The 27,910-nt window shown below is 44.0% G+C and overlaps 1 protein-coding gene across 1 annotated transcript in view; it reads left to right on the top strand.

Annotated features, from left to right (window-relative positions):
• LHFPL6 (LHFPL tetraspan subfamily member 6) overlaps nt 1-27,910 on the top strand; it is a 144,842-nt gene that overhangs the window by 104,614 nt on the left and 12,318 nt on the right. The window contains exon 3 of the mRNA XM_056329722.1: nt 25,610-25,708. Coding sequence (XP_056185697.1) covers nt 25,610-25,708 — 99 coding nt within the window. The remainder of the gene's footprint in view (nt 1-25,609; nt 25,709-27,910) is intronic.

Below are 27,910 nucleotides of genomic sequence, written 5' to 3'. Positions count from 1 at the left end.
TTTATATGTAATGATCAGCAAGCTCCAGGGCATGAATGAAGCAGTAAGGTGCTTTCTTAGAGCATTTTTGTTGTATGATTTATTGTGCCTTAGAATTATTTTTCAGAACTGACATTTGTGAATGACAAGTAATTTTTCTGCCTGATAATGGGGCTGGAAACAAAACCATGTAGAAAACGATGCGTTTCTGTATTGTACAAATGCAATTAATACTCTAGTACAAGAAAAAAGCGTTCTCAGAAATGGTTTTCCTATCACAATATGCAACTGATCAATACACCAACTGATCTTGCACAAAGAGAATCCTGTGATGAAGGTTTTGATTGTTCTTAGATAAACAAAAAGCAGCCTTACAAATTTCATAGTGATTCATAACAGGGTGATTCATAGCAACTAAGCTGTTGGGGTCTTTGAAGAAGCTCAGGGCCTGAATTTTACATGCATTAGAAATATTTTGCTCCATTTTGATGGAGTTAAGGAGCAGTCAGTTAGGCATAAAGGTTCTCTATGATCAGTTAAAAGTACTGAACCAACGGGTTCGTAAGAAGTTGGTCAGCCTTCTGTGTAGATGGTTCCCCTCAGGACTGCAGAGTTGGTGCTCAGGGGAAGCAACATGACCCAGGTGGAAAGGTTTAAAGCTTCAGAGTGGTGGGCAGTGCAGGTACCCACCATGCAGTGCCCCTGCATCCTGACGTGGGGTTTATTAGGCAGTATAATTAAGCCTGTGAATACTCCCATGGGACAAGTGCATTTTATTTATTCCTCTGTGAAAGAAAGCCATATTTGCCTTTTGCTTTCTTGACTCTTCATTAATCTTCTGAATAGACACTTGGTGTTCATCCCTTGTTCCTATGTATCCACTGCAAGTTCCCATAGGAACTCTCCTGTCCATCACTCCATGTCCTTGTAGCACATGCCAGTTATCTCACATCTTATTGCTATTCAGCTCACAAAAGTCACATTTCCCAGTTTACAAGCATTCCTATTTCTGCCATCCTTTTGGCTTTTGACCACATCACCCATTCTCAAACTACATCTGGTTTTTTTTGACTTCTGATACATTTGGTTAAGGCTATTCTGACAAACAGCTTGCTTCTCAAAATTGCCCAGGACGCCCACCTAGCTTGCAGGCTAGCCTGACAGACTGACCAGCCCCAACTGCCTACAGCCCTCAAGAGATGGAGAAAGTAAGATTAAGCTCATTGCCTATCAGCCACTGCTCACAGCCCCAGCTGGACTTCATAGATAATGATAACTTAAGCCCAGATCCAGCGTAAGCAGATCTGATTTAGGACTCGATGGCTCTTGTGATGTTCAGGTGTGTTTCTCTCTCTCTACTGTCTCAAAACACTAGCTTTTACTTTAGCTATATTATTTTTACTCAGTGCTTTTGAGTGCTGGAAGTATAAAACACGGGTGCTTCCCTGCATAAGGTGATCAAACTGGATCTGGGCCATGTAATAATAGTTATTATTATTACTCAGTGAACTTGATATTACATGGGAATATCAGCTCTCTACCAAAATAAGCATAGTCCAAGACTGTAATAAAGCTGAAACTTCATAATCCCTGTGCTGGTCATTGTGGAATATAATGATCTAATTAAACTGCTTTGCACCTTTCTGCTCTTCTGTGTTAATCTCTCACTGAGCTCTGGATTAATCTGACTGTTTACATACTATAAATCCCACAGTGGGTTTTGCCTTTATGGAACTTTGATGTTAATGCAAAGGAGCCAGTGAGTCCTGAAAAGTCAAGGCTCTTTAGTTTTATTGAGATACCACAACACTGAGGTTTTGGTGGTGAAACCAGTTGTTTTATTTGGAAAACTTAGGAAAACTCACAGCTGTGACATGGTAGCTCAAAGGCTTCTGCTTTAATGAGAGGCATGCAGATGTCTGTTATTCAAAGCACGAGATAATCATCAGTGTGCGAACAAATTCAATCTTCTGCTCATTTTATTATGCAATCTCCACTTACTCCATCTGTCACTCATATTATAAAAAGGAGATGCATTGATAAAATAGAGGATTTACACACTTCCTGGAAATAAAACCTCAATAACCAAACAGTGGCATCTGGTTTCCACAACCATTGATGAGAACCATTGTGATCTCTTTCTTAATGCAAGCGTGATCCAAAGTACATTGAAATTTGAAAAAAGCTTTGCCATCCTTCTAGTCCAGCTCATTGCTCCCGAACCCTTGAAGCTACCACAGCATAAAAACTGGCCCCACAGTATGTTCCCCTTACAGCTTTAAAAAACTATATTTTGATCCTTCTGACTTGTATCTGAAAATGTGCCTATAAATTACACTTCACAGATGCATTAGCAGTGTAATTGGGTTGCATAGCAGGTACCCCTCACAGCATTTTTCACATCTAGAAAGAGAAATTAGCATCCAATGCAATTTTTTAATGTCCTTAGGAAGATCAGAGGGAAAAAATAAACTCCATTAAGGAGATGCTTCAGTGTTATCCAGGCTGCTTCTACTGACCACATTTTTGTTGCCAGTGTTATCACCTAGACTGGGCTGCATGCAATGGAGAGAAAGACTATAAATGAAGGAACATCCATTAAACCCATTCTTCCTCCTAGCAATTCTTTACATCCTTTGATGATGCCATCTCAATGGCTGCAAATGCCCAGCCTGTTTCTGTGCTGAAGAGCCCTGAAACATATCCAGACACAAACACAGGCCAGCGCTGGGTCCTGATCCTGCTGGTGGGTTGGAGGGGGGCTGTTTTCATCCACTGCTGGACTGGAGCGTGGTCCATGGGGGCACATGAGGCTGCTGGAGGGGCGTCATCAATGGCCTGAGTGATAACAAAGGCTCAGTTCCCTGCTGGAAGTCCAAGATGGGAAAGGGGGAGGGCAGGGAAGAAAGAGAGAGTGAGCTGTCGGGAGCAATTAATTCACTAATGAACTTCTTGGGGAGGACAAGCGGGACCTGGCTGTTTTGGGTGTTCTGCCTGAGACCAAGCAAACGTCTTCCATTAAAAAGAACTTAGGCTTATTGTTTAATGCAGTAATAAATATTGCATTAAAATATTTGGCAAAATAACGCCAATAAATAATTTCTCTCAAGAGTTTAGGCAAAAATCTAACCCAACCCCCGCATACACTGCAGCGTCCCCTAAAATTGGTCACACGACTATTGCCTGTCATCTGCACTGTTTTTTCTTGCCTGGCTTTGATGCAGTGATTTGACCTAAATGAGCTCTGTCTGCCAAACGGTTACCCACAGTTTTACAAGGCAGAGAGCAGGGCTGCCCACCAAGCCTGTCCCATCCCTGGCACTGCCTGCAGACTGCTGCCTTTTACGAAAGGTGCTGCTGTGCTCCACATCCATAAGAGGATCATGATAATCTCCTTGACTATAAAGTTGATGCCAAGCAGCAGCTTTAACTCTTTTTTCACTGGTGAGGTGAGGAAGGAGACCCACAAATAAAGTCTTTGGATATTTTTTTTTTCAGACATAAGCATTTCATTTCCTCCCTGGAAAAAGCAATATTCTTCCTAGGAGCTGAAATAGGATTTACTGTATATTAATGTCTTATTTTTTCTACTCTTCATCTATAGCTTCTTCCATCTGTATTAAATCAGTTGCATTGGCTAACTTGAAATGTGTCAGCTAAGATCTTCTTTCACTGAAAATCAGGAAAAACTAGTCTTATTAAAATAAAAATGACAGCTTAAGGCAAGAAAACTTGTGATGTTTTTCTTTTACTTCTACTGCGGGCAAAATGGGAGTTTTTCATGACTCTCTGCTAAGCAGATGTCTCAAACATTGCATGAGCAGCAGCCACCAGTGCCCGATAACACCCCTCCACCCCATGCAAGGACTGAAATTTCATCTGAAAAATGATGTTATATAGATCATCCAGTTTCCCATCTCCCCTTTAATAGCTGGGGAGGATGAGTGAAAACTGAGTAGGTACAAGGGGTACATAGAAATTGCTCTTGTCTTCCACAGTATCTGCATGTAGTCAGCCCCTTTGTAGTGACCCTAGAGGCTGCAGAATGGACTCGCTGGAAGTACCCATGAAACGCAAGAATCACATTGACCATTAAATACATAGGGCTTTAGCTGCCCCATATCAACTGAGCTGCTGCAGCCCCATGGCCACCTTCAGCCACACTTCACCTGCCACAAATGCAAACCACTTTGACTTACCTTGATCTTTTCTCGTTGTCTCTCCTGTTGGTATGAGGCAGATTGTTCCTGCAGGCAGCTCACTTCTACCTTCTGAGTCAAACTGGTATTTTAGAAAAATATCATGCCACCTTTCTCTCTTTCCACTCGCATCAAAAAGCATCAGTATTATGGCTCTGCCTGTAAAATCTGTCTGAGGAAAGAGGTCTGGCTGGGGGATCTGCTTTAGGTAGTGATAACAGACCAAGGGTTGTCCCTGATTTCAAATGCTGGAGGAAAAAAAAAATCATTGCGTAGTATTCATCAAAGCAAAACCACTTCTTAAAAATGGCAAGCTGCAAACCAAGGCAATTCCAGCTCAGAGAACCCTTCAGAAGAGAACACAAATCCAAATTTCTCTGTCCTCACTTTTCATGGACCCTGCTGGCAGGAGAGAATTTTACTGACATTCATCTTCATCATTCATTTGAAGCATTCACCTTCTGCATTCAAGAGGCATTTTGACTGACAGAGAAAAGCAAAAAGAGACAGAGGTACTCACTGGGGAAGGCTCATATATATAACTGAACATGTAAACATTTGCAAGCCTCTGTTATTTTTACAATTACATGAATAACATGGTCTTGACTTGTGGTCATAGGCCTGTCGAGCTATATAAAGCTGGGTGCAAGGCAGGTGCCTCATAATTCATCGCACCACAGGCTCTGCGCATGCAGTGAGTACCGGCGTTGTGTGGTGCTCCATGCACCCCTGCTTTGAGGCACCACGTCATGGCGAGCACTGGAAGGTGGGTGTGAAAAACACCTTTTACCATTGTTGCACAGAGGAGAGAGGAGCTATACCCACCGCAGGGGCTTTATGTCACAAACTGTCCACCCAACTCCTTTTTATGTTGTGAAGAGTCAATAAAGTAAGTTGTTTATGTTCCTGCACCATTCTTCCTTTGGGAAATATCCCAAACCAGCTGAATTAGTGGCAGGTGAGTGGCCCGGTAGTGACAGGGAGTCCTCAGAAGGCTTGTCTTGTGACAACTCATAAGGAATTAGAAAATGTTGCGCTTTCACAGCTTTGCAGAGGACTTTTTAAATGCGTGATACAGTAAATCTGCTTGATGATTGCCAGCAGCATATTTTCAGTACTGCCACTTGCTGGGAGGAGCTTCCACCCAGATGAGGTGTGGAGGGATCTTCACCCCCGGATGGTGTAATGAGTTCTGAGTTTTGATAATACTCTTTGTGAGTACAGTGCCTGTGCTCAAAAGGAATATTGCAGGGAGACCACCCTTCTCACCCCGGGAGCTAAGCTTTCTTCAGTGGTATACATCGCTCACCATGGCAATGGGAATTGAATTTTCCGCTCCCTGAGCTCTCTGGGATACTTAAACCAGCCTCATGTAATACTGTTGTGGCCAGTGTCATTGCACCACTGAAAACTAAATGAATGAATAAATTAGAGCTGTGGCATTTTGGATTGCTGAATTGCATCCAAGCTTTTTATTGCAGTCATGAACTCCTTTTCCAATGACAGACGGAACGATGCTTATTAGGTATTTAGGCAGATCATTGTAACGAACGAACGCGAGAAGTACAGTAGCAAGGCTGTATATCAGGGAACTGAGAAGGGATTATCTCTTAAGAAACCTCTTTCCAACACCAATTGCCTTTTGACTGCAGGGCCCCTTCGTATTACACAACAGTTTATTCTCCCTTATTGATGCAAGTAATCTAAGTTTATGGCTCCTATCGCAATCTTTTCCTTCTTGGCCTTTTAACTGCCTTTAATATAGAAGCTATTCCCATCTCCTTGAAAGTTTGTGCTCCTTCAGCTTTCAGTTTTCATCCTGCTCCTATTTCCTATGTCTCTGAATATCCCTCAATGTCACATTTGCAGTGCTGAGTTCCCTCTTTGTCTCATTTCTGTGCAGCTGTCTCCAAGGCTTTTTCCTCAGCCCCACTTACTGCAGTGCTCCACACCTGTTCTCAGCCATGGGCAGCACTGCAGGTCCCCTCAACTGTGCCCACCTCTCTGGGACTTGGTCAGGTGCCAGACCACTGTTTGGATGCCCCTTGTTCCCTTGATGTATCTAGACTACACTCCTGACCTGTTTGGGTTGTTGCATGGAGAGCTCAAAGCAAACTGACCTGGACTACAGCGTGATAAATTGCCCAAGATGATTTACTGGCTCCTTGGGAGGAGGTGGCCCTCTGACCTTGGCATGGCACTTATGTTACGCATCAGTATGCATTTCAGAGAATTAACGCCAGCAGAATAATAACCCTATAAAAAAATATTTTTTTTGGCAGTGTAGCTCCATGAACTGGCTCACATCAGCCTGAAATTGCACAAGGGAAGGGGCAAGGGGGGGGTAAGAAGACGTAGCTGGGAATGTGTAGAGCCCCTTTCAGAGATGGCACAGCATTAGGTCTGCTCAGCTGTGATGTATTTTGTGGCCCATTAACCAGCCTAAGAGCAGGCTGCCTTGAGGGGGATCGGTCCTGTGGGATGCCCCTCGTATTGCCGCCTTTGCCTGCTAGTGCAGCTGATCACACGCTGCCTGTGGTGAGCTGAAGCACCTGGAAGTCAATCCGAGGGAAAGAGAGGTCCCATTGCTCAGCTCTCTACGTGGCCATGGCAAGTGGCACAGAACGTTTCCCAAAGGCAGTGACAAGTTATGCTCCAGAGGAGGCTGCCGTGCCTGGGGATGCCATCGGTGGTGTTTGGTGCTGCTAGTCCTCACAGTTGGTGTTGGTGTTTGCATGGAGGCAAGCTGAGACTTTGTCACCTTAATGGGAATGAAAGGTTAATGTGATGGGGTGGAAGACTGTCATGTGGCATTGGAAGGTGATGTCTTCGTGTATGTATATGCAAAATTTTGTTCTAGGAGAGCTCTTAAGTACAGATGTTTTTTCCTGGTGAGACACAGATATAAGCCTCCATTTAACTGCTTCCCTGAAGCCAGACCAGAGCGATCCATTTGGCTGTGGAACAGCTGCCCCAGGAAAGCCCTAAACCTATGTTGCTTGGAGACCTTTGAAATTGGACTGGACACACCATAGTGTTCAGTACAGTTTAAAGCAATGTGCTTCAGGGAGCAAAGCACAACAGACTACCTCAGGGAGTGAAATGCCCCTCATGGAGGGGGGCTAGATGCAAATTGTCCTTTTCCATCTCCAATTTGTGCAGCTCTGCTCGATCTGTTAGACTCAAAGACCTGGAACACAGTGATTTGCTGCAGGGTACAGTGCCACAATTTTTTTATTTCTTTTTTTTTTATAGCTTAAGCTGGTGTAACTATCACTTGCCAACCTCTCATTCATGACTCTGTGTTGCCCCTTGTCCTCAGGAAGAAAAAAATACTTAATTTCTACTGTATCAGTTCCCAGGAAGCCACATGAATGCTTGTGGCAATATCCTGCTGGGGCAGTTGAGGAAGAAGTGATGGTGGGAGAGCTTGAGTAGAAGGGTGCAGGCAGGGAGAAGGAAGCTGTTCAAACCACCACTTGGTGACAGCCAGACGAGAAGATAGCCTTATTCTGGTTCCTGTTGCTGACCTTATTGAAGTTACTGATATCGTGGTTTCCAGGGGCAGATTTCCCATACTGTAGCCACCAAAATCTTGTCGTGATTAGTTTTTATGTAAAAACTGATTTACAGGGGCATTTTAACAAAAATATCAGATGTTTACACTACCAAGTTTTGTTGTTGTTGCTTCCTGCAAACTGCCCAAACCATCTCATTTAATTTACGCTTATTTCACTTATTTAAAAGCAAATAAAAGATGTATTCATAAACCATGAGGTAGAATATCATATCTTTGACTGACACTTCTGCATTGTTTCGCAGGGACACGTTGTTCCCAATTGAGATGGGTAGCTGCTGAGATTATCGTAAGTGGAGTAATGTACAAAATGGAAAAGACACTATGGATTTTGTTCATTCCTGGAAATGTAGGACTGTTCAGCCTGCTGGGTTATACCTGTTTATTGTATCCTCTGGCTAGTCCCCATGGCTTCGGCAAGAGGAACACTTACCTGTATCTCAGCCTCTTCAGATCACAGCTTGATCTGCTGGGTTAAATGGCTAATTGAACGTGAGTGCTTCAGTGTACATTAGTCAAACCCTGTAGCTAAAATGGCAGATAATTTCTTTGTAGCTGCACACAAAGGCCAATGTCTCTGTTCCTTTTATTCATTGCCAACCCCTCAGCCAGCTATGAAGGGATGATGATTTAATTGCATAATCTAGCAGGACTCAGTGGCAGGACTTTGACTTAACCATATCTAAGGTATTTGTGTTATACAGACACTCTTTCTTCTACCTTCTTCTATGCAGTTGTTCCATATCTGTGTTAAGCCACATGGGGATATTGGAAGATGCTGTAGACCCGGAGGCCTGCTAGAATCTCAGACTGTGTAATTAGCTGTAGCCAACTAGGAACGAGTTGGAGAGATGTGTCTTTTAGTGAATAATGCTTAGTTTTGGTGCCAAGAGTTGTACATTCAGGCTTCTGCAGATCATATCACAGGCTGTGTAAGTAGCTGTGCCAGCTCCTCCTGGAGCAAGGGCTGTGGTGGGCTCTGCCCTTGGAAGAGTTGGGCTTGTTTATTTGCTTGTTGGTTGGATTTTTTAAATTGTTTCCCTTCCCTGTTTAAATAAAGGCTAGGAGAAAAGAGCTGAATGAGTCCGGCTTAAGTCTGCTGATAAAACTGCACGATTCACCCAGTTTGTTTTACTTTTGTTCCAGGTTGCAATAGTTCAAACCTTGTGTGAACACCTTCCCCCCTCTTACCTTCTGCCCTCAAGGTCTCCAAGCACCACACAGAGGCAAGAAATGGCTGTGCTTTTTGGAACTATTATCCCCCCTTCTTCATGTGGGGAAAAGAAGGCTTCAAGGGACAGTATAAGTAACTTCATGGTTGCACAGATTTTCCTGGTGGAGACAGGAGTCGGCTGCAGCCTTCATGACTCCCCAGGTCTCTGTAGTGATCTTGGTAACATTCCTCTGTCGTGATACTTGCAGGTTTTTTGCTTCAAAAAGCAGCAGCATGTCAATTAAAGACAAAAATAAAGCAGACCACCAGGACCTTATATGTGTATATTCAACCCCATGTCTTTCCTGAGTTGCTCGCTCTGCTCTTTGAATCCTACCAGCTGAGGGACAGTCAGAGCTGCTTTGCTTTCCTCCAGAGCCTTGACCTTAGCAGAAACTGTGTCTGCAAGTTGCACCAGGAAGGCAGGACGGGCAGGGTGAAATGTGCTCTTTGGGCCTTGGCCCTTTCTGCTTCATTACCGTGAAAAGCCTACAACTGAATATCAATTCATTTGTATTCAACCTGGCCGTTCTGCTTCCAGACCTCCTTTCTTGTCTGCCGCTGACAGGATGTCATGAGGAAGTGACAGGGTGGTGACAGTTTGTGTGTCATGGTCCACTTCTATTTGAACTTGATTTTTATCTAGTAATGAATCAAGCCATGGGAGTCCAGTCTGGGGAAAAAAGGAAGTGTCCCGAGGAAGCACGCTGAAGCTAGAAAGTTTTTCAGTCCATTTGGAAATAAGAATGCATTCCAATGTGCTTTCCCCCTCCATACCAGACCCCTGTATTCTCACAAGGTAGACTGGGTATAAAAGGGGTTTTGCATTATTTATTAGTGTGCCTCTGTCACACATAATGAGGGCTATAAAGTATGTAAGAGTTTATAATTGGCTATCTGCAAGAAGTAATCCTAAGGGGGCTGTGTAAGGATCAAATAAATTATGCTTCATTATAGTAGTTATGGCAAGGATATTAGAAAATTGTTTTTAGTTGGAGGAAGAAAAATAAGGACAAGCAAAAAAAGAAAAAACCCTCATTACTTCCCAGACCCACTTCTGTCAAAGCTTTTACAGTTTGAGGCAAGATTTCAGTCCTCCTGCTTAAAATTCCTGATATGTTCAAGATGCTAAATAAGCAGTTGCCAAGATACTTGTACAAATAATGCATAAATGGAGTTTATCTAAATTGTTTTATTAATAAACTTTACTGAACTCTCCCATGCAGTTAAGAAAGAATCCCAATTCCCCACTATCCACCATTGGCACATCAGCTTTCAGAAATGAGGCTTTTATCTCTTCTTCTCAGGGGGATATGAATGCCTGCCCCCACCCTTTCCCGAATCTAATTATTGTTCTGATAATTCAGAACAAGGATTCAGTGGCAGTAAATTACAAAGGAAAAAAGGATGAACAGCTGGTCCTGGAGCTGTGATAGTATAATTTTAAAATGAACATTTACATTTCAGAAAAGCCAGGACGCAAAGCATCTCCAGGTTTCTGACTTAGTTATAGGGCTCTTCTGAGGTTTCTGGGTGTGATTTGCGCTGCAGTGGAGGTGCCCCTGGAGTACGTAGGTCAGACAAGGAAAAGTCTTGTCAGATCCAGGAGGGAGGGAATATCCCTTCCTTTAAAGTAGTTACTGGGTATTATTCTAGTTTTAAATAGAAAGCTAAGGAAGGACAGAGTTTCTTTCATGGTACAGTATACTTGGTTTTGAACAATTTCCAGCAGTGGAAATTACCTGTAGAAAATACCGAGCTAAAGACTGTGGCTAAAGCGCTGGCTTCGTTGAAGTCAGTGGCAAAACTGATTGATTTCTCACAGGCCAGTTGTCCCCCATTAGATCTACTTGAATGGGTAAGGTTACAAGACTGGGCCTGCAAGGTCGCATGTGCTTTTCTATGTTAAATGTAGCACTTTTGCAAGTCTAGAAATCTATCCCATAGCCCTTACTGTGCCATAGTCCCACCAGCCCCTGTCCAAGCCATAAAGTGACCTCGTGTTTTGGAATATATCAGTAAAACAGCATTTTGTATGAACAGAGTTGTGTGAAAACTGTAGAAATGGGGAGCCAACAAAGAGCAGCGGAGGGACTGCGGCCTCTGTAAGTAGCTGGAGCCAGCTGGCACACCAGGGACCTCACCCCAGCTCCAGCCTTCAGCTGTTCGCTGAACGCGTAACACCGTCAAACAGCTTTGGCCCAGGAACACTTGCAGGTGGTTTTATTTGCATCACAACAAACACAGGTCACTCATTTCATATCTGAAGTGTAAGTTGAGGGGGTTCAAGCAAGCATCTGTGGGAAAAGTGACCACTGAGGAGCTGGATGCGTCACAGGAGTCAGCTGGTTCTTAGTGAAGAATGCAAATTATGGTTAGTGTATGGTTAGTTAGCTGAAAGTAAGGGACTTTTCCTCTCTGAAGAGTTTATAAATTGTGTAAATGCCGTTGTTAGTTGTTTCTGCAGCCATCTAACATTCATCTCATGGCTTGTTCATTTACCCCTGTTTATTTCCATTTTTTTCTTACATCCTCTCGCAGTCCTTGTAGGAGACCCAGCCCATGCTACTATTGCACCTAAGCTCTTACTACTCCTAGGTCTGAATGAGAATGCATTCCAGGGGTCTTCACACTTTTTAACCAGGGGGCCGGCGCGCGGATGCAGTGGCAGGCAGTCATCTGCGGCTGCTTGGTTTCCCCCCCCAACCCCCGGCGGGGGGGGGGGGGGGGGGGGGGGGGCAGGGGGGTCTGTAATTACCGGGGGCCGGACTGAGGACCCTGGGGGGCCGTATCCAGCCCGCGGGCCGTAGTTTGAGGACCCCTGATCTAGTCACTGAGTATTAATCCATCAAGGCAATGAGCTTGTAAACTGGAGCAGAAGTATTAAGTGCTGGGGGTGGCATCAAAGGCGCTGATACGCTTTTATCAAGGACAGTCTTTATAGCAAAGATGTACTTGAAGAGTCTTCTGCTGCTCATAAAGCATCACTTCTGAAAAGTTTTTTGGAGGAGAGAACAGCAATGAGCTCCAAGAATCATACAATTCATTTTAACTTCTTTTTTTTTTTTTTTTTTTTTTTTTTTGTTAGCATTGCCACACCTTCAAGGTCTTGATTTAAGTCTCCTTTTGGTTTTCCTCGGTTGAAAGCAACAAGTTTGATTCTTTATTCAGAGGCACTGATAGTATTCTGGCATTGCTTTTTGAGGTTTGAAGGGAAATCCTCTGGGTAGAGAAGGCCGTATGGAATGGCCAGTTTTAGCAGGAAAAACTGGATAAATTGGGACTGACTGCTTAATCTGCTGGGGAGGAGGGTGCTGCAAAGGGAGAAGAAAATAAACTTCTCTCTCAGAGCCCTGGTAGGGGCTTAGCAAAGTCCATGGTTTAAGGATTGAACTTGAATTACCACAAGGAAGATGTAGGTTAAACAACATGAAAAGCTTCTCTTGCAGACACAGAGCCACATGAATAGACTGTCTTAGAAGGTGCTGGGATCTCCATTGTAAGAGGCTTTTTAAGAACAGAGTAAACAAATATTTCTTTTGGAATGTGCAAGTTCCAAGAGAGTTCATCCTGACTTTAAGGATGAAGGATGAAGGATGCACAGCTGAAGGATGGATTAGGTGACTTCTTGATGTTCTTTCCAACCCAAGTTTCTAAGATTTTCTTGTTTTAAGTATGCTGTCTGCATAAAAGAATTTACTAAATGATACAAGAGGAAGATGGGAAGCAAAAGACTCTCAACATAAAGAGCTGGACAGTGCTGAGGCATTACTCTATTGCCTTGGGATAGGTGGGTGATGAGAAGAGGATTTCAAAATGAGTTTAAAGGTGGACTCATGAGTTCATTGTGGGAGAAGCATACCCTTCTACTCAGTTCTCTCTCACGCTCTGATCTTTGTTACCAGAAAGAGAAGCGCGTTTGAGATGTTGGTAAGGTTGTCCATATGGATTCTCTCTGGAGAGGATAAAGCAGCAGTGCCAATTTTTTCTGAGCTGCAGATGTGCAATATATTTGTATCAAACTGCAGCTCCTATCCAAAATTATGATTTAACACATTTTGTGGCAACCTGAAAAATGGGACCTATTTGAGGGAAATTGACTTGATAGTGTTTTTTTCTTCTGCATATTGGATCAGTTATTGAGTTTGAATGCCTTCGGATAGAAAGCACAGAAAATTCCATATTTTTCATTTGTTTTTAAAATATTAAAAATATCCTTATTTTGGGTATCTTACATGAAGCAAACTTTAGAGCATGTAAACATCATGTAAAATAAAACACAGTCTGACAGTATGGAAACAGTATTTTGAATCTCATGAAGTTCTCACTGGAGCTGTGCTGAACCTTATAATCTCTCTTATTGAAAACAAAGTAGCTGGGAATGGGGCAATATTTGGTTTTAGTTTAATTGAGGAAGCTGTATGCACAATTGATTTCACATGGAGTCCATTATTGCTTGGATTTGACTTCATTTCTTTTGATTTTGCACCGCAGTTCAGCACAAAGGAAAACTGCACTGTGTATACCCTTGTTCATACATAGATTGATTCATGTGCTTAGCTGTATGCTCTGCAAGAAGCCTTGTGGATGCAAAGGGTATTTTAAAAGCTGCTAAAAAGTGCTGCAGCTACAGCAGCAAACAATAAATTAAACTGACCTCTCCCTCACCAGTTTCCATGTATTTCACAACACTTTGCTGTCTATGACTTATCCATCTGAGCACCCTACACTGTACGGGGAGAAATTTGTTTGATGGCTGCAGGCCTGTGTATCAGCTAAGCTGGTGTGTGCATTTCTGCAGAGCAAGAGGAAGGGTTAAACCTGTGAGGCACCAGTGAAGATAATATAAAGGGGAAAGTAATTCTCAGCTGTGTTTACTGTCTGTCACTGTCTTTTACAGCATTGTAGCAGTTTATCTTACTATATTTCCTATCTAGAAAAGTGGTCTCCAAACTCATTTGCTTTGAGGGGTCTTACAAACTCTTCAGTAGAAATGTGGACCTGTTCAATCTTTTTTCCAGGTATGGATTGCCTAACAGCATGTATGAACTCGCTTCAGTGTGCTCCCTGTTTTGCCAGAGGGTCTGCAGACCGTGTGCTGAAAATGCTACTTTGAAGTCTTGAGTATGGCTGTAGTTTACTGAGATGTGCAGTGGTTGGTTTTCCATTAATCCTTGGACAGCTCAACTGAAATAAGCTAAACATTAAAAAAAAAAAAAAAAAAAAAAAAAAAAAAAAAAAAAAAAAGGGCAAAAGCATGGTATGCAGTATTGCCCCAGTGGATGTATGCTTTGCATCAGTTCCGCTTCCCCTTGTTACTTTGGGGATATGCTACCAAGGTGAAGGAATTGGTTGGACATATTTGTTGCTTTATCCAGCATCTACAAACTATTCTTTTTCACAGATCAGGGAACCAATAGACATGGAAAAGCAATTCTTTGGTGTTTAATCTGTGTATGAATGTTTGCAAAGGCTGGGACACCCTAAAGGCAAAATCATTGGAGTCGTGCTCAGGAGTTGGGTGTCTGCACACTTTTCCTTAATGCTTATAATGACCTTAGTCTGCCCAGTTGGTACTGAAAAGATATGGCAGTGCCTGACCATTTACCCATTTTTCTGCTTAGGCATCTTCACTGACACAGGGTATATTTCCTTCATTCCCTCCTCACGGTCCTTCATGAGATCAGTTCACATAATGGGAAATCCTTCAAGCATGCGGCTTCTACAAAGGCTCTGGCTAGTGTAGTCCGGTCTCCAGTTGCTATTGAAATGCATATTAATGCAAAGGAGTATGCCTTATCTACTATGACTACATGGAGTATTACGTATTTTGGGAAGCTAGTTATTAAACTACCTCTTATTAATTACAGTAGGCACCCTTGTGTTTCTAATAGAGTGATTTCTATTTAAATACACTATGTCATATGCCATATGCTGCTCTAGACTCTTTGAACTGTCAAGCGTTTGATTCTGAGCCACAAAACGATGGGGTGAGCACACAGATGGGTTGTCACATAAAGAAGTCTGATGGCATGTGGTAACACTCAGGTTGTTGGTAGGTTTTGGTTTTTTTCCCCCTATAAAGCTTATAACATACAAGCAGTGATCATGGCTTGCCAAACAAAAATGAGCTGACAGTCAAACTCCAGGGTGTTTTCTGGAGTTCTTCAAGCATTTCAGTTCCACTCTGCAGATTCACTCTGCCTTTAACTGGACCATATCACATCCTTTTCAGAACAAGTGGTGTCAATCATTTCGTTGTGTGACACACTGATAGGAATGACACAGAGACTCACCAGAGCTGGACCTGAGTGGTCTGGCTCTGTGGCAGCAATTGAGGCAGACCAAGACCATTCTGAAGCAGCAACGTGTTTCCATAGAAATAACTTCCTTTCAAGGCGGAACATACAGGTTTACACTCAGAACTCAGAAGCAAGACAATTTTTCCTTTAATCTTCTCTGCTTCCCTAACATTGAGGTTATTTCCATAAAGGAAGGCAAAATTCATGACAGGAATCGAGACATTTGCATCTTAAGGACAGAATGAGGGCAGAAGTATAGAAAATAAAGGATAAAATAAAGTGTTGTTAACTTTGGGTCGGATTCAATTATGGGTTCATACACTTTTTTAAAGGTGTTTACAATACAGGTATTTTCCCTTGAGCTAGGTTTCTAAGTTCCTATTAAGATCAAGAGATATCTAGGGTGAAATTCGTTAGGCTAAATCTAGAAGCTTTGCACTGTAAGAGATACTCTGGGGTCTGCAAGACCTCTGCGTGGGCTGGTAGGTGTGACAGGGGGCTTAGAGGAATCTTGCACTGCTCTGCAGAGGGAGATGGAGGCCAAGCAAGGTACTGAACAGCACTTAAACTGACAGAAGGTGACTAATATGCCTAATATGACTAATATTTGGGTGGCTAAATCCCACTCTAAGCCGGTACTGACAGTGGAGCACAATTCAGTCATTGACCTACAAGTGTCTAGTGCCATTCGAGATGCCCTTGGCTATCCCACCTCCAGCTGCTGATCCAGGAGCATCTGGCTTTCCCTGTTTGGCCCTATGTCATGTCTGTCAGTCCCACACAAATGTCTTTGCTGTCTTACAAGTTAGGTGAACTGAGATGTGTCCCAGTCATAGACCAATGTTTGTGTATTCTTTAGGATGAGAAAAATACCTTCTTGACTCCAATGATTGACGAGGATCTCAATTCATTTGCCACTGCAGAGGTGTCTCCATAATTTTCATATGCTCTGTGCCATCCGAGGCACCTAGAAAGGAAGACCCATGCTGTTCTGGAGCAGGAGCTGGTCTCCAGGCGGGCTACATGGCTGAAATGCAAGTAGTCCTATGTACACACACATGACTTGAGCCCCAGCTGCCTTAAGCTGAGGTGCCTGAACGATGGAAAAACAGATTCCTAGAGTGTTTCATGTTGGAAGGGGTGTCAAGAGGTCATATAGTTCAACCTTCTGCTTAAAGCAGGACCAACGCTGAATCACATCTACAATAATTACTTTTGTGCCTCCCAAGTATCCCCTTAGACAAACAAAAGCAAGCAAGTTGGGCTTATCCAGACTACTTAGTGTTGTGCCTTCTGTCTAAATACTGGAGGATTCACAGCCTTGATCCTCCGCCACTTACCTCATCCAGGGGCACATCACCAGTACATATTGCAGGAAGCCCAAAGGAGAAAACCTCGTGATGCTGGAATCTCTCATATTGAATCATCTGCACCCAACACTCATGGTTGGGAGAAATAGCTGTGGTGAAAGCTGTCTATCCCCCCACACCCACCCCCTTTTTTTTTTTCCTGATTTGAACCTTGATCTCTCATCCTATGGGAACTGTGGAGCTTCTGTCTGAAGGATGTTCTACTTGGTACCAAATACGTGTATCATTGGCTGAGAGAATGAAAATGTAAGAGGGACTGTGTGATCTGGTGGTAAGGGAATCAGCCCGGAGTCTCTGCTTCAGTGAATATTCAGTCTTTAATCAATTGGTATGTCCTGCAGGTACCTTCCACCTTGACTCTGTGACCAGCCTTAGCCTCAATTAACCATAACCAATAAGATAAAAATTGCACAGGCAGGTACCTGTTTCCTTGGATCTCTCTAAAGCTCCCTGCATGTGAATGGTGATGTATAAAAATGGTAATAATGGAGTTTTCAATTAAATATGCAGCTACACACTCTACCACTACAAACGTAAATTAGGATTAAACTTTTGGATTTCTTAGTATCTAGTACCAACCTGTGCAGAGTGGAGCCTATTTACTGCTGCTTTATAAAATCTAGTTAGTAGAAGTACTTCCAGGGCTGATTTTTTGGGGGGTTAGAACTGTTGGGAGCTGCAGCATTCTGGAACCCCCTGCACCAGCACCTATTCTGCAGGGCTTTGAAATTGGTGCTGGATCTTTCCTTTCCATGGCAGCAGCTGCCACAGCCCTGTCACTTGTCCTTTTACCAAATAGCTCTTGTTAATTCACTACCATTTAGTAGCAGCTCTGTGTTTAATTTTTCCACTCTTCTTACTTCACTGTTTCTTTGGGGTTTCTCCCAGCCCCCAGCTCCATTTTATGAAGCCTTCAGCATCGCTTTAAAAACGCCCGGGGCCAAATAGAGCAGACAAAGCCATTAGCTTTTGGGTAGCAATGTAGCATCTCTGGGTGGGGAGATTTCCCCCTCTGAGCGTGGAGCATGTCTGTAGTAATGAGCACACCACCTTTGATCAAATGAAAATCAAAGTGAAGTGATGCTTCATCTGTCAGAAAAGTCCTATCTGCACCCTCCACTGCCCCATGCCCACAGTCAGGGAGAAAACGAGGGCTGTGACTCTCCCATAACACAGCACTTTGCTGTGCTGGATGTTGGCAGGCGTTCATCGTGCCTTTTTTAGGCTTCCTTTGCCTCTGGCCCTGCTTTCCGAGAGCTCTGGGAAGCGGCAGCAGGCAGGTGGCAGCTCTTGACTGTGGCTGTTTGCTGAGGTTCAGAGCCAGCAGCTGCCAGGGAGTGAGTGCTCATGGTGTGGAGCAACCCGAAATAACAGAAAAAGTCTCATTCGAGGGGTGGGGCTTGACAGTCAGAAGGAAGGGAGCTAAGCAAAGCCAAATGCATTAAATTAAAACCTGGAGATCAGAACCAGAAGGGAAAGGGTGGTGGGGTTTTGCCTTTGGCTGAGAACCTGTGAGTACTATTTCTATCCTGCTCAAGATGAAACGGTGTTATCGGAGGCAGGATCTGCAAAGCTGAAGGTTGTAGCCTTTTCTTCTCTCTGTTTGTTGTTGTTATGTTTCATTTTGCTTTGTGCCTAGAGTCCCTCTAATGTCCCGCTACAGCAAAATCTGTGGCAGAAACACCCTGACCTTGAGTGAAGCTCTGAACTGACTTGCTGTCTCCCATGCTGTGACCCTTGTGAGGAGGAGTGGGAGGAAATTTGGCACAGCGTAAGTGTAATTTCTACCTGTGTGTCCCTGGGGACCTCTGCTTGGACACTGGGACAAGGGAGTCCCTTACTGCATTCATTCATTGTAGGCAATGGTACCCTCTCTCAAACTATGCACTTTCAGTTCAGGTTCAGTAAGTAACAGTCAAATGCCTCATGCTCAATGACTACAAGAGAGAACTGTTGCCCACAATTTGGTCTCACGCTTAAGCCTGGTTTTGCCCAGGCTCTGGGGTTTGTCTGAACCTGCTCTGTCCCACTTCTGTCACTCTGCCATTGCTACTTGATTGCAGCTTCTGGAGAGCTTCTTGACCAGGGGCTTCAGAAGCTGTGTCTGATGAAGCATTTCACATCATGGTTTTTAACCAATTCTTCTTTGACCCCATTGTCTGATGGCTAAGGTACATCTGAAAGCAGCAGACAACTTCATGTGCCAGCTCACTTTTACTTTCACAGGCTCACTTTTATAGCAGGTAAATGCTTTAAAACCATTACAGCAATGCGAGTGTTTTAAGTCACAGGAACTGGAGAGTCAAAATCCATGCTGCATCTAAAAATCAGTTTTGTTTTGCTTGTAGAGATTACTGTACCTTCAAGTGACAGATGGGAAAGTGAAAACTTTCTATCATCCTTGAAGATTCAGACAGGCTAATAGAGAAAAAACGTGAAAGGAAAAATCGTCATTAAAATGGTCTTGAAAGGGATGACTTCCAAATTATTGTCTGTCAGCTTCTCCAGATGGCCTGAATATCTGTCAGATGAGCAGTATTCATTAGAAATGCCTAGCAAAAAAAAAAAAAAAAAAAAAGGCAAGGTTTCTTTTTAGTGAGGTCTGAAAACGAAAGGGGAAAAAGTAGAAGATGAGGGGAAAGAAGGGAGGGAGATAATTTGAAGAAGACCTTTCTCACTAAAAAGTGACTGTAAAAAAGGCAGCTTTTGGTTCTGGATTTATTTTCTCTCTGCAGTACGTACATCAGGCCTGACCCATTCCTTTTATCTTTCTAGGTGGAAATAGAGATTGGGTTTTTGCAATGACACTGGGCTCCTGGAAAGGCTTCCCAGGCCCCTCTGCTACAGCAGTGCAGACCCCCGCTACCTGCTGGCTAAGGAGGCCCTTTATGGTGCCCGGGCAGTCCCTTTCACTGCATCTATAGGGCATAGCTGTGACTGGAGCTGAGGATATGGAAAAAAGGAATACAATTTCCAGTGCCCATGTAGAAACCTCTTAATAAGCCTGTAATCAAGGAAAGACACCAGGAGTTTAGCTCCCACTTGAAAATGCATTTTCCAGCAGCAAGACTCTGAGACTGAATCCAAAGCTAAGTGCCTTATTTACTGCCATCACTACCTCTCTTCATTGATCAGACTGGTGCTTTTCTCCATCAGATTTACCTGAACCATGTGCTTAGGTTTACCCTGTGCAAGAGAGAAGGAAGGACACTGGTGAAAGTTTGGCTTTATTTAACAGGCTTTTGAGGATGGAATGGTCAAATGGGCTGATGACAAAACAAGAAAGATCCATATAGTAATCAGTGGCATGCTGTGACCTCAACAAGTGAGAGGAAGAGCTGAGTCTGTAAAACAGGACTTGCTAGCTATAAACTGTCAGGACAGTTACAAACAAGGAATGTATGGTGTGATGTCTACATGGGTTATTTAAGGCATGTCAGATCTTTGGGTAGAGGATCCCATTGAAGCCACAGCAGCTTCCTTTTTTGTGCGTTGACTTTTGCTGATAGGTCTTGGTCTCTCTGAGTGCAGTCTTTTTGCCCACGGCAAAATCTGGTTAATGCCTCTTGGTTTATTAATCCTTCTGTATTTATTGTTTGAGACCTGCCTGCATCTGAGCTATTCTTGGAGATATTAATAGTGGTTAATATTTTACCTCTTGGAGTAAGCTGATCACTGCATGCCACAAATCATTTCTTTATCACTTCAAAGATGAAACCTATATCTGTGCCAAGCCACTAATGTAATTACTGCTCCTTCCCTGCCACATCCACCGTATGCAGAACCTGTTACATGCAATTATTTTCAATCGCAAGTTCCACTCCAGACAGACAAGATCATCCTTCAGGTGCTAAGTGGTACTAAAATATGACTCCACATTATACCCACAGCAAAAGTAACAGGGAAGGCAGTCTGGGATGGACAAGGATCACTCTAGGTAGTTTACTGTTAAGGCGTCCACCCTCTGACCCCCTGGTTTGTAGTTTTGCAACCTGTAGGTCTGGACAGCTCCTCACTTAGCACATATCGGTGTTTTAACTCACTTTTTGAAGGTATTCATCTCTCTGCAAGGACTACACAAAGAGCCTATGGGCTAAATAAGACCCTGTTAAATATTGAAGCTAGGCACGTAATTCCAGCTTTGCACTGCTGAAGCTGGCTGCATTAAATCAGCCCTGTGGCTCTCTCCCACATGCCTCAGTAGCACATTGAGCCAGCCACAGCACCTGCAATAGCAATGTTTCATGGATCAAGGCAAGGACCCTGTTTCACTCCTGAATGCAGAACTGCTCCAGAAGAGCTGGTCTCTGACACCTCCACTGCCAGCACCTCCATGGGTGCATGGCATGTCATCTAAAACAGCAGCCAAGTGCCACCAGCACCTCCACCGGTGGCTAGCCCCATCCCACTGTCTGGCTCACCCGCACCTCGAAGCTGCAGCCCCTTTTGTGAAGGTGCTGTTTACAGACCTGCACATTTCCTTCCCCTTTCTATTTCTCTTAACGACTTTAGTGGATAATGGAAGATGACAGAATGGTAATTGCAGCACTGTGGGTTGTTGGTGGTTAGGTTTTTTTCTACTTTCTGAAGAAATGTTATAGGCATCCTAAGCATTTAAAGCAGCTGTAAAGATGGGTGTGGTGTCCTGGGTAGCATAGCTGTCTAAATACAGTAACTGTAGGGCAGACCAGGATGTGACTTGAGCTAAACCAGTAACTGCTGTCTACTGAAGCTGCAAAATTAGCTTAAGGATTTCTGTGGGGTTTGCAGCCCTTGTATTTAACATAGATCTTTAAATGGAGGTTGCAGCTGGTCAGCAGGATCTACATTCTCTGTGATTAAACAAACTGGCTGTGTGCATGTATGAATTATTACCAGTAATAGTATGCAGTCTTTTTGCTTTTGTGAGGTCTGATCTACACATTTAGTTGCTTACAAACAGTGGTGGTTTGATTAGAAAGGAAGGAAGGGGCTGAGGGACATTTATCCAAGTCCTGTTAACACCATGGGCTTTGAGACACTCCACACTTTTAGTGCATAAAATAAGGGAGCTGAAATGCCAGTTTCCAGCTTCACTGCCCATGTAGACCAAGCCAGTATCGGCCCTGCTGAAGTCATGCAGAATCCTCTGAAAGCAATAGGACATTGCACACACACACTCACACATAGATATATACCTCAGGACATAAAGCAAAACTTGTGAAATTTTGTCTTACTGACTAGCAGGCTCTAAGTCTTTGTGGAAGTCTTACACTGAAGGTAGATCCCTGAGTTTGGCCTGCACCTTGTTTGCAAGAAGTACTGGGGAACACAACTGTGTTGTCAATAGACCTGCATTCACAACTGTTGCATACGCACCACTACAGGGAAACATTTGAAGGTGAATCAAAACCAGCTGAAAACCAGTGATATCAAAGGAGATGTCAAAACAACAGCTTAAAGGCTTTTGGCCAGTTGGTACCTGTGACAAAATTGGTATTTATAGGCATAGGCCTTTTCGCCAGACAGTAATGTGCTCCTGGCAGCACCTTTGGTCTCTGGCAGGTTTTATGTTTGCTAAATGAAGCTTGTGAGTTTGCTGATGGCTTTATACCTTGTCCTTCACACATAAACATGCTGCTGCTCATGTGCCGGGGCCATGCGGCAGCACTGGTGTTAGGTGGCGGTTTCCCATTTATCTCATCATAACAGCCAGTGCGGGGTGCGAGCAGAAAAGAAGCTGCAGTGCTTGATGGCTGGTACGCCACAAATGAAACTCAGCACTGCTAAAGCCCATACCCAAATGGAGAGCCAGCTGTTGCTGGGGCAGGGAGGTTCTGTCATAGCACACTAATTTTCCCTTATTTGATTTATTTATTTCTAGGGGCACAGCTAATGGTGGGGCCCAGCGGTGGATGCTGAGATCTGGTCATTAGACAATGTGGACTGGCTTTAAGGGCAAGTACCCACATACGAGTGAGGCATCTGCTCCTTTAGAGCAATTTAACATGACAGTATATCGCATTGCTAATGAATTTTTGATTGAACCCAGAATATTTTTCACTGAAACTGAGCTTTGTACTTACAGAGATGGACGTACAGAAGTAGGAAAGAGGGTGTGATGTGGGGGTGTAGAGGTCTGGCTAGGGAAGGGAATAAATTGCCAAGGCTTGCAGTCACTCTATGCAGTGTAGCATCAGAGGCAGAAAGAGCAAACAGGTACACTTTGGAATAGGATGAGCTGTGTTTGGAGGGTGGCAGTGGAAAGTGCTGTGAGCAATATTCGTGGGAAAAACCCCGAACAACAACCTGTTACTGCAACAAAACCTAAACAGGGCTGAACAGAGAGTCCTCTGTGAATGCCATGGGCGCTAGACACTCTTGCCACCTGAGGAGAGTAATTGGCAAGTGCTAAGAGCTTTTTCTGGGTTTGGAGGGGCAGCATTGTTATGCTAATAGTCCTTTCACTTGCCTGCAGTGCTGCTGTTGTGTTCTCCTGGAAGAATTGGGCAGGAGGCTTTCCCAGGACCTATTTGTGAAGAAGGTCTAGCTGCTGTTTCATCTGGTCCAATGCAGGCAGCTGCAAGCCTGCCTTCCCTCTTACCCCCTGCATACATCTCTGTGCTCCTTGCAGCAGAGCCCTCTGAGTATTTGGGAGGTCTCCCAGAGAGTCTGTTCAAGGACACGTGTTTATTGAAACCAGCAGAGCCAGGGTAGTTCACTTTTGGCCAGAGCAGCTTCTGAGCTGTGGTCTGCCTGGGCTGGCACTAGGCACGTCGCCGGCATCATGGGCAGTGTGGGAAGGGGTCAGAACCACAGCAAGGCTGGCGAGGGCTGCCATGGTCCACCAGTCTGTGCAACTATCTCTGGCATCTAGGTGCTCTTCCTCCCTTCCTCAGCCATTCTCATTATCAGTGGTGATGTTCCTCCTTGCCCCGTTGGGTCCTGCCTATTCTTAGCACATCAGCTGTATGCATTGTAGCAAAATACCCTTCTTGCTTTAACAATCCTTAGTGAGAATCCGTCGGGTTTTTTCAGTCTTAAGCTGTAGACCGAGTTTTGGCCGAAGTTCTCTTGTCTGAGGAACATCCTTTCTGAGAATTTAATTTGAAGCGACTCTCATTTACATGGTTTCTATCAGCTGCTGTAGGCTCTGAGGCCCTGGGGGAAAAAAATCAGATGATACTGTGAAAGCTATTAGCAAGGACATTAGAAGCAACCATATTCAGGTCAGGAAAAGTTCTGAAAATACCTAGCATTCATGTATCCTTAATTGCTTTTCTCCCTTTACAGCTGTTGGGTGAACCACCATCTGAGAGGGGGCTGCCTCAGGGATTTCTTTTCCAGTATAGATATGGAGAGAGGAGCAGGCAATGACTGCTCAACAAGGAAAGGAAGAACTAAACTTGAGCAGCAAAACCAAATTTGAACTTTGTGGAGGAAGGTCTAAGGAGCTAATACTGACCCTAAACAGGGGAAGGTGTGCTTGGGGAAGCAGCAAAAGAGTTTCTGAGCTGCACTGCTAACAGCTAAGATGCTAAGAGCGAAGGATGAGATACCACTTCTGGACTTCAGTGCCTTGTTCAAGCATGTCTTTGAGGAGGCAAGAACATTTTGAAGTGATTTCTGTATCTTACAGGACCATAAAAAATATGAGAACCTTAGACATCTTGAGGATGGAGACAGCAGAAATCCATAGCTAGCTCCAAGCCCTAAGCCAGAATCACTCTCAGGGACTCCTGGTAGACTGGTGTGGTGTCCACCGTGCCTCTGACACCACACCCAGGGCTTTTCTGCACTAGGAGTATGCCAGCAGAATTGCTTTGCAGGGAGCACATTGTCCTTATTCTCACTGTCAAGATAAGAAAAGCAAGATGGTGTGAGGCCAAGGGACTTGTCCAAAGTCAGCCAGTGAAAGTTATAAGGCTTCAGACCTTGTCTCAGTCCTGTGCTCTACCTAACAGCTAAAAGGGACAACTACAAACCCACACTGCAAACTTTTTGGGCACTTGCTTGCCTTTACAGTCTGCAAAGTGCCAGGCATACCCAGCCTATTATCTACCTAGTGATTTATTTCCAATCTTACAAATAAGATCTGACACAAAGGAGGTAACATTTAAATGCTGTACCATACATTGAAATGTTCTTGCTAGGCTGTCTGTGTAAGAAGCTTTGCCAGCTACACCCAATTTTTGGCAGCTGCTGCAGTGACAGCTGAGAATGCAATATGATAAAAAATGCCACTTCTGCAAAATAATCATAGCCCATTGGGTGAGTCCCAGCAAGATCTTGTGAAGGAAAAGGCTTAGCCAAAACACATCTGTTCAGGGCAGCATGAGGGCTGGAGAAAGCAAAGCATGTTGTGAACGTTAAGCCAAGCATGATAATAGGTAAATGGCTCAAGAACTCAGTTGTTTTAGCTGAAATAATTTGAGAAAAATTTGTGGAGTGTGTACCTGTGGTGTGAATTGATCAGGTGACATGAAACCATGCTTCCCTGGCTTTTGAAAGGGTGAAAAACAAAGGAAAATTACAACGGATTAGCACAACTGTCAGCTTAATTTTCCTGCTAGAACCTTGACAGACCCTGATTGATTGTTCTTTTAATTAATCAGAAGCAATCAGCTTGTAAATGTTGTGACTAGCAGAGCTTCTATTTAACCCTACGTTGAGTTTTCCGAGTAGTACATGTACAGGTTCTGCAGAGTAGAAGGGGAGTGTAAAAGCTCTCACACAGAAGCTTCAGAGGCTGAGGATGGCTTCTGGTGCTGAACCACCAAGGCTGCCTGCAGCCCACAGATCAGCTGTAAAACAGTGTAGCAGAATGCAGGAGTAGAAGTCCGAAAGATTTTCTACTGTTTTTAGGAGAATTTTTTTTTTCCTTGGAGATTCCCAAACAACAATTTGACACTTTGATTCCTTGGTGGCATCCTGTGTTTAAGCTAATGGCAATTGCTTGTAGAAACCTCAGTTTTCTTTTCTCTCCATAGGTCTGTTGATCGGCTCTGGTTGTGCCCTCTATCCTCTTGGCTGGGACAGTGAAGAAGTCAGACAAACCTGTGGTAACCTTTCCAACCAGTTTGAATTGGGTGAGTCATCATCAGAGTATCTCAGCCACATTAGACTCTTGTATGTGTTGTCCACAAAAGCAAACAAAGACAAGAGCACAGGCATAGAGAAGAAACCCAGCGTGGTAGGGTATTCAAATTGCATTGTTCTGGTATGGTGCTAAGGCAGGGGATTTCAGATAGATTTGTTGGAAATATTTTCAAGAAGAACGTTATAAAAGAAAATGAAGGCATGTATGTACGTATATATTTAAGACATCAGATGTAGTAGCCTTGCAATACGGGAGCTAACACTCCTGGACAATTGACAGGGTAGGCTGAGTCTACTGTCATGTCACAGCACAGGTCAGGGTAATTCACAGTCAGTGGAATTAGGTGTCTTTGAAGTCTGGCATGTTTATGGCCTTCTAATCCAAGTCTAAAGAGTACGGGTTTGGTTACTTGCATCCCTGGGAAGCTGATAAATAACACTTGCTCCCTGTGTCAGCCTTCTGCCAGACAAGCCACTGGTCCTACTGTTGGTAACTGCACTGAGCCAAGGACACGGCCCAGCTGGGCTCGCACCCGTTATGGGGTGAGCCGCCTCTAGAGAGGGCTCTAGAAAACAAGGGCCCAGCAGCAACCTAAGGATTAAGCAATGTGGGTGATCAGGATCTGATATTTGAATGTGCATGCAGGTCCTTGGTTAGCTACAAGGATTGATGCAGCTGCTGAAACCCTACTCTGTAAGCATTCTCTGATCCTGTATCACTTGGGGAAGAGGGGGATCTGTAATCATCCTGAAGGAGCAGGAGAGACTGACCACTCCGACCTTCTGAAGACTTGAAAGCTGCTGCCATTCCCAAACATGGACACACACAGTTCCCCATTTCCAGACCCTGTGAGCCAAACATTATGGCGAGTGTTAGAAATTCTTTCCGTAGCTGTGTGTGCAGGGCTTGTGGCAGCCTGGCAGTAAGGTCAGTGCAAAGAACAGTGGACAAAAATGGTCTCCTAGTGTTAAACACAAACCTACTGCATTACCTTTTAATTTTACACTGGTATTTCTGTCAGGCTTCAGGAGTAAGGAGTTTTGCTTCCATCTCAGAGATGTGTCTTGTGAAGATATGCAAATGAATTGAGGTTGAAAGGTAAAAAAAATACTGCTTTGGGAGAGATGCTCTGGGTCACCCTCCCTTACACCATTCCTGTGGTGTTTTGGAGTGCATATGATCTGGCATGGGATCAGAAATTCTCATTACCAGTATCAGCACCCATCTCTACCACTGCCACTGATGTTATCAGCAGACATTAACAGTGTTGCCCAAGGGATGTTTAACATGCTCTAGAAGCTTTACCTTGTTATTCTGAACTCTAATGTCCTTCTGTGCTACTGATACTAAATTTTCTTTTCAGTGAAGTATAAATAGTTCCTGCAACTTTATTATTCACCTAAAAATTGACAGATACGAGCACAAAGGAGAGATAGCAATGAGAACAGAAATAGTTAACTAGCAGAAAAAAATGTCGCTGAACTAAGATTCCTGGGCTTGTGGGAAGGTGTCTCAAAGGGTGTAGTAGAAAGAGTCAGCAAAACACTGCAGTTACTGTTGCAGGGAACAGTTGAGTTCATTGCTGCCCATGGTCAATCCTGTGCAGAAGCCTGACGCAGTTCCTAGCCAGCCCACCGAGCAGCACCCCCGTTTGAAAGGCTGGCTAGCCCCTCGCTGGTTCACGCTGATGCCGGCTCTTCCACCCCAAGCATGTGAGCAGCTCTGCCTCTCTGATTCCTGCTTGTGTCTCCCAACAGCCTGCTTGTTCCCAGGCTTCAGTCTTTGCTCTTCCCAGAGTGCAGAAAAGTGTTACCTTTCCAGGTCATTTCTCTGCAAATCACACAAAGGCAGGTGGTGTGCCAGTCTGAGCTCCTTGAAGACAGCACTTAGGCAGTTACAGCCTATGACCTTAAACGCAGTCATGCCCACAATCAGAGAGCAGAGTCTCCAAAACCACCTTCACCATCTCAGCATTGACTCATGAATCAGATATTTGCATATATTGAATCACTCTGCCACTAAAGTCAGTGAAGAAACCCACGTGAAAAATTTCAGCTGACAGCTTTCCTTCCAGGTACACATAAGGACCATGAGATATATTACATTAGCTGTGAAGGTGTGTACTCTTACTGTATTTTCTGGGCCCAGAGCATGCAGGGCATGTGTTATGCATGCCTAGACTTGACGGGAC

This window comes from Falco biarmicus, chromosome 2 (assembly GCF_023638135.1).
Source record: "Falco biarmicus isolate bFalBia1 chromosome 2, bFalBia1.pri, whole genome shotgun sequence".
NCBI classification, from domain to species: domain Eukaryota; kingdom Metazoa; phylum Chordata; class Aves; order Falconiformes; family Falconidae; genus Falco; species Falco biarmicus.
Note: the sequence above shows the minus strand (reverse complement) of the source record. Positions and strands in the feature narration are given on the sequence as shown.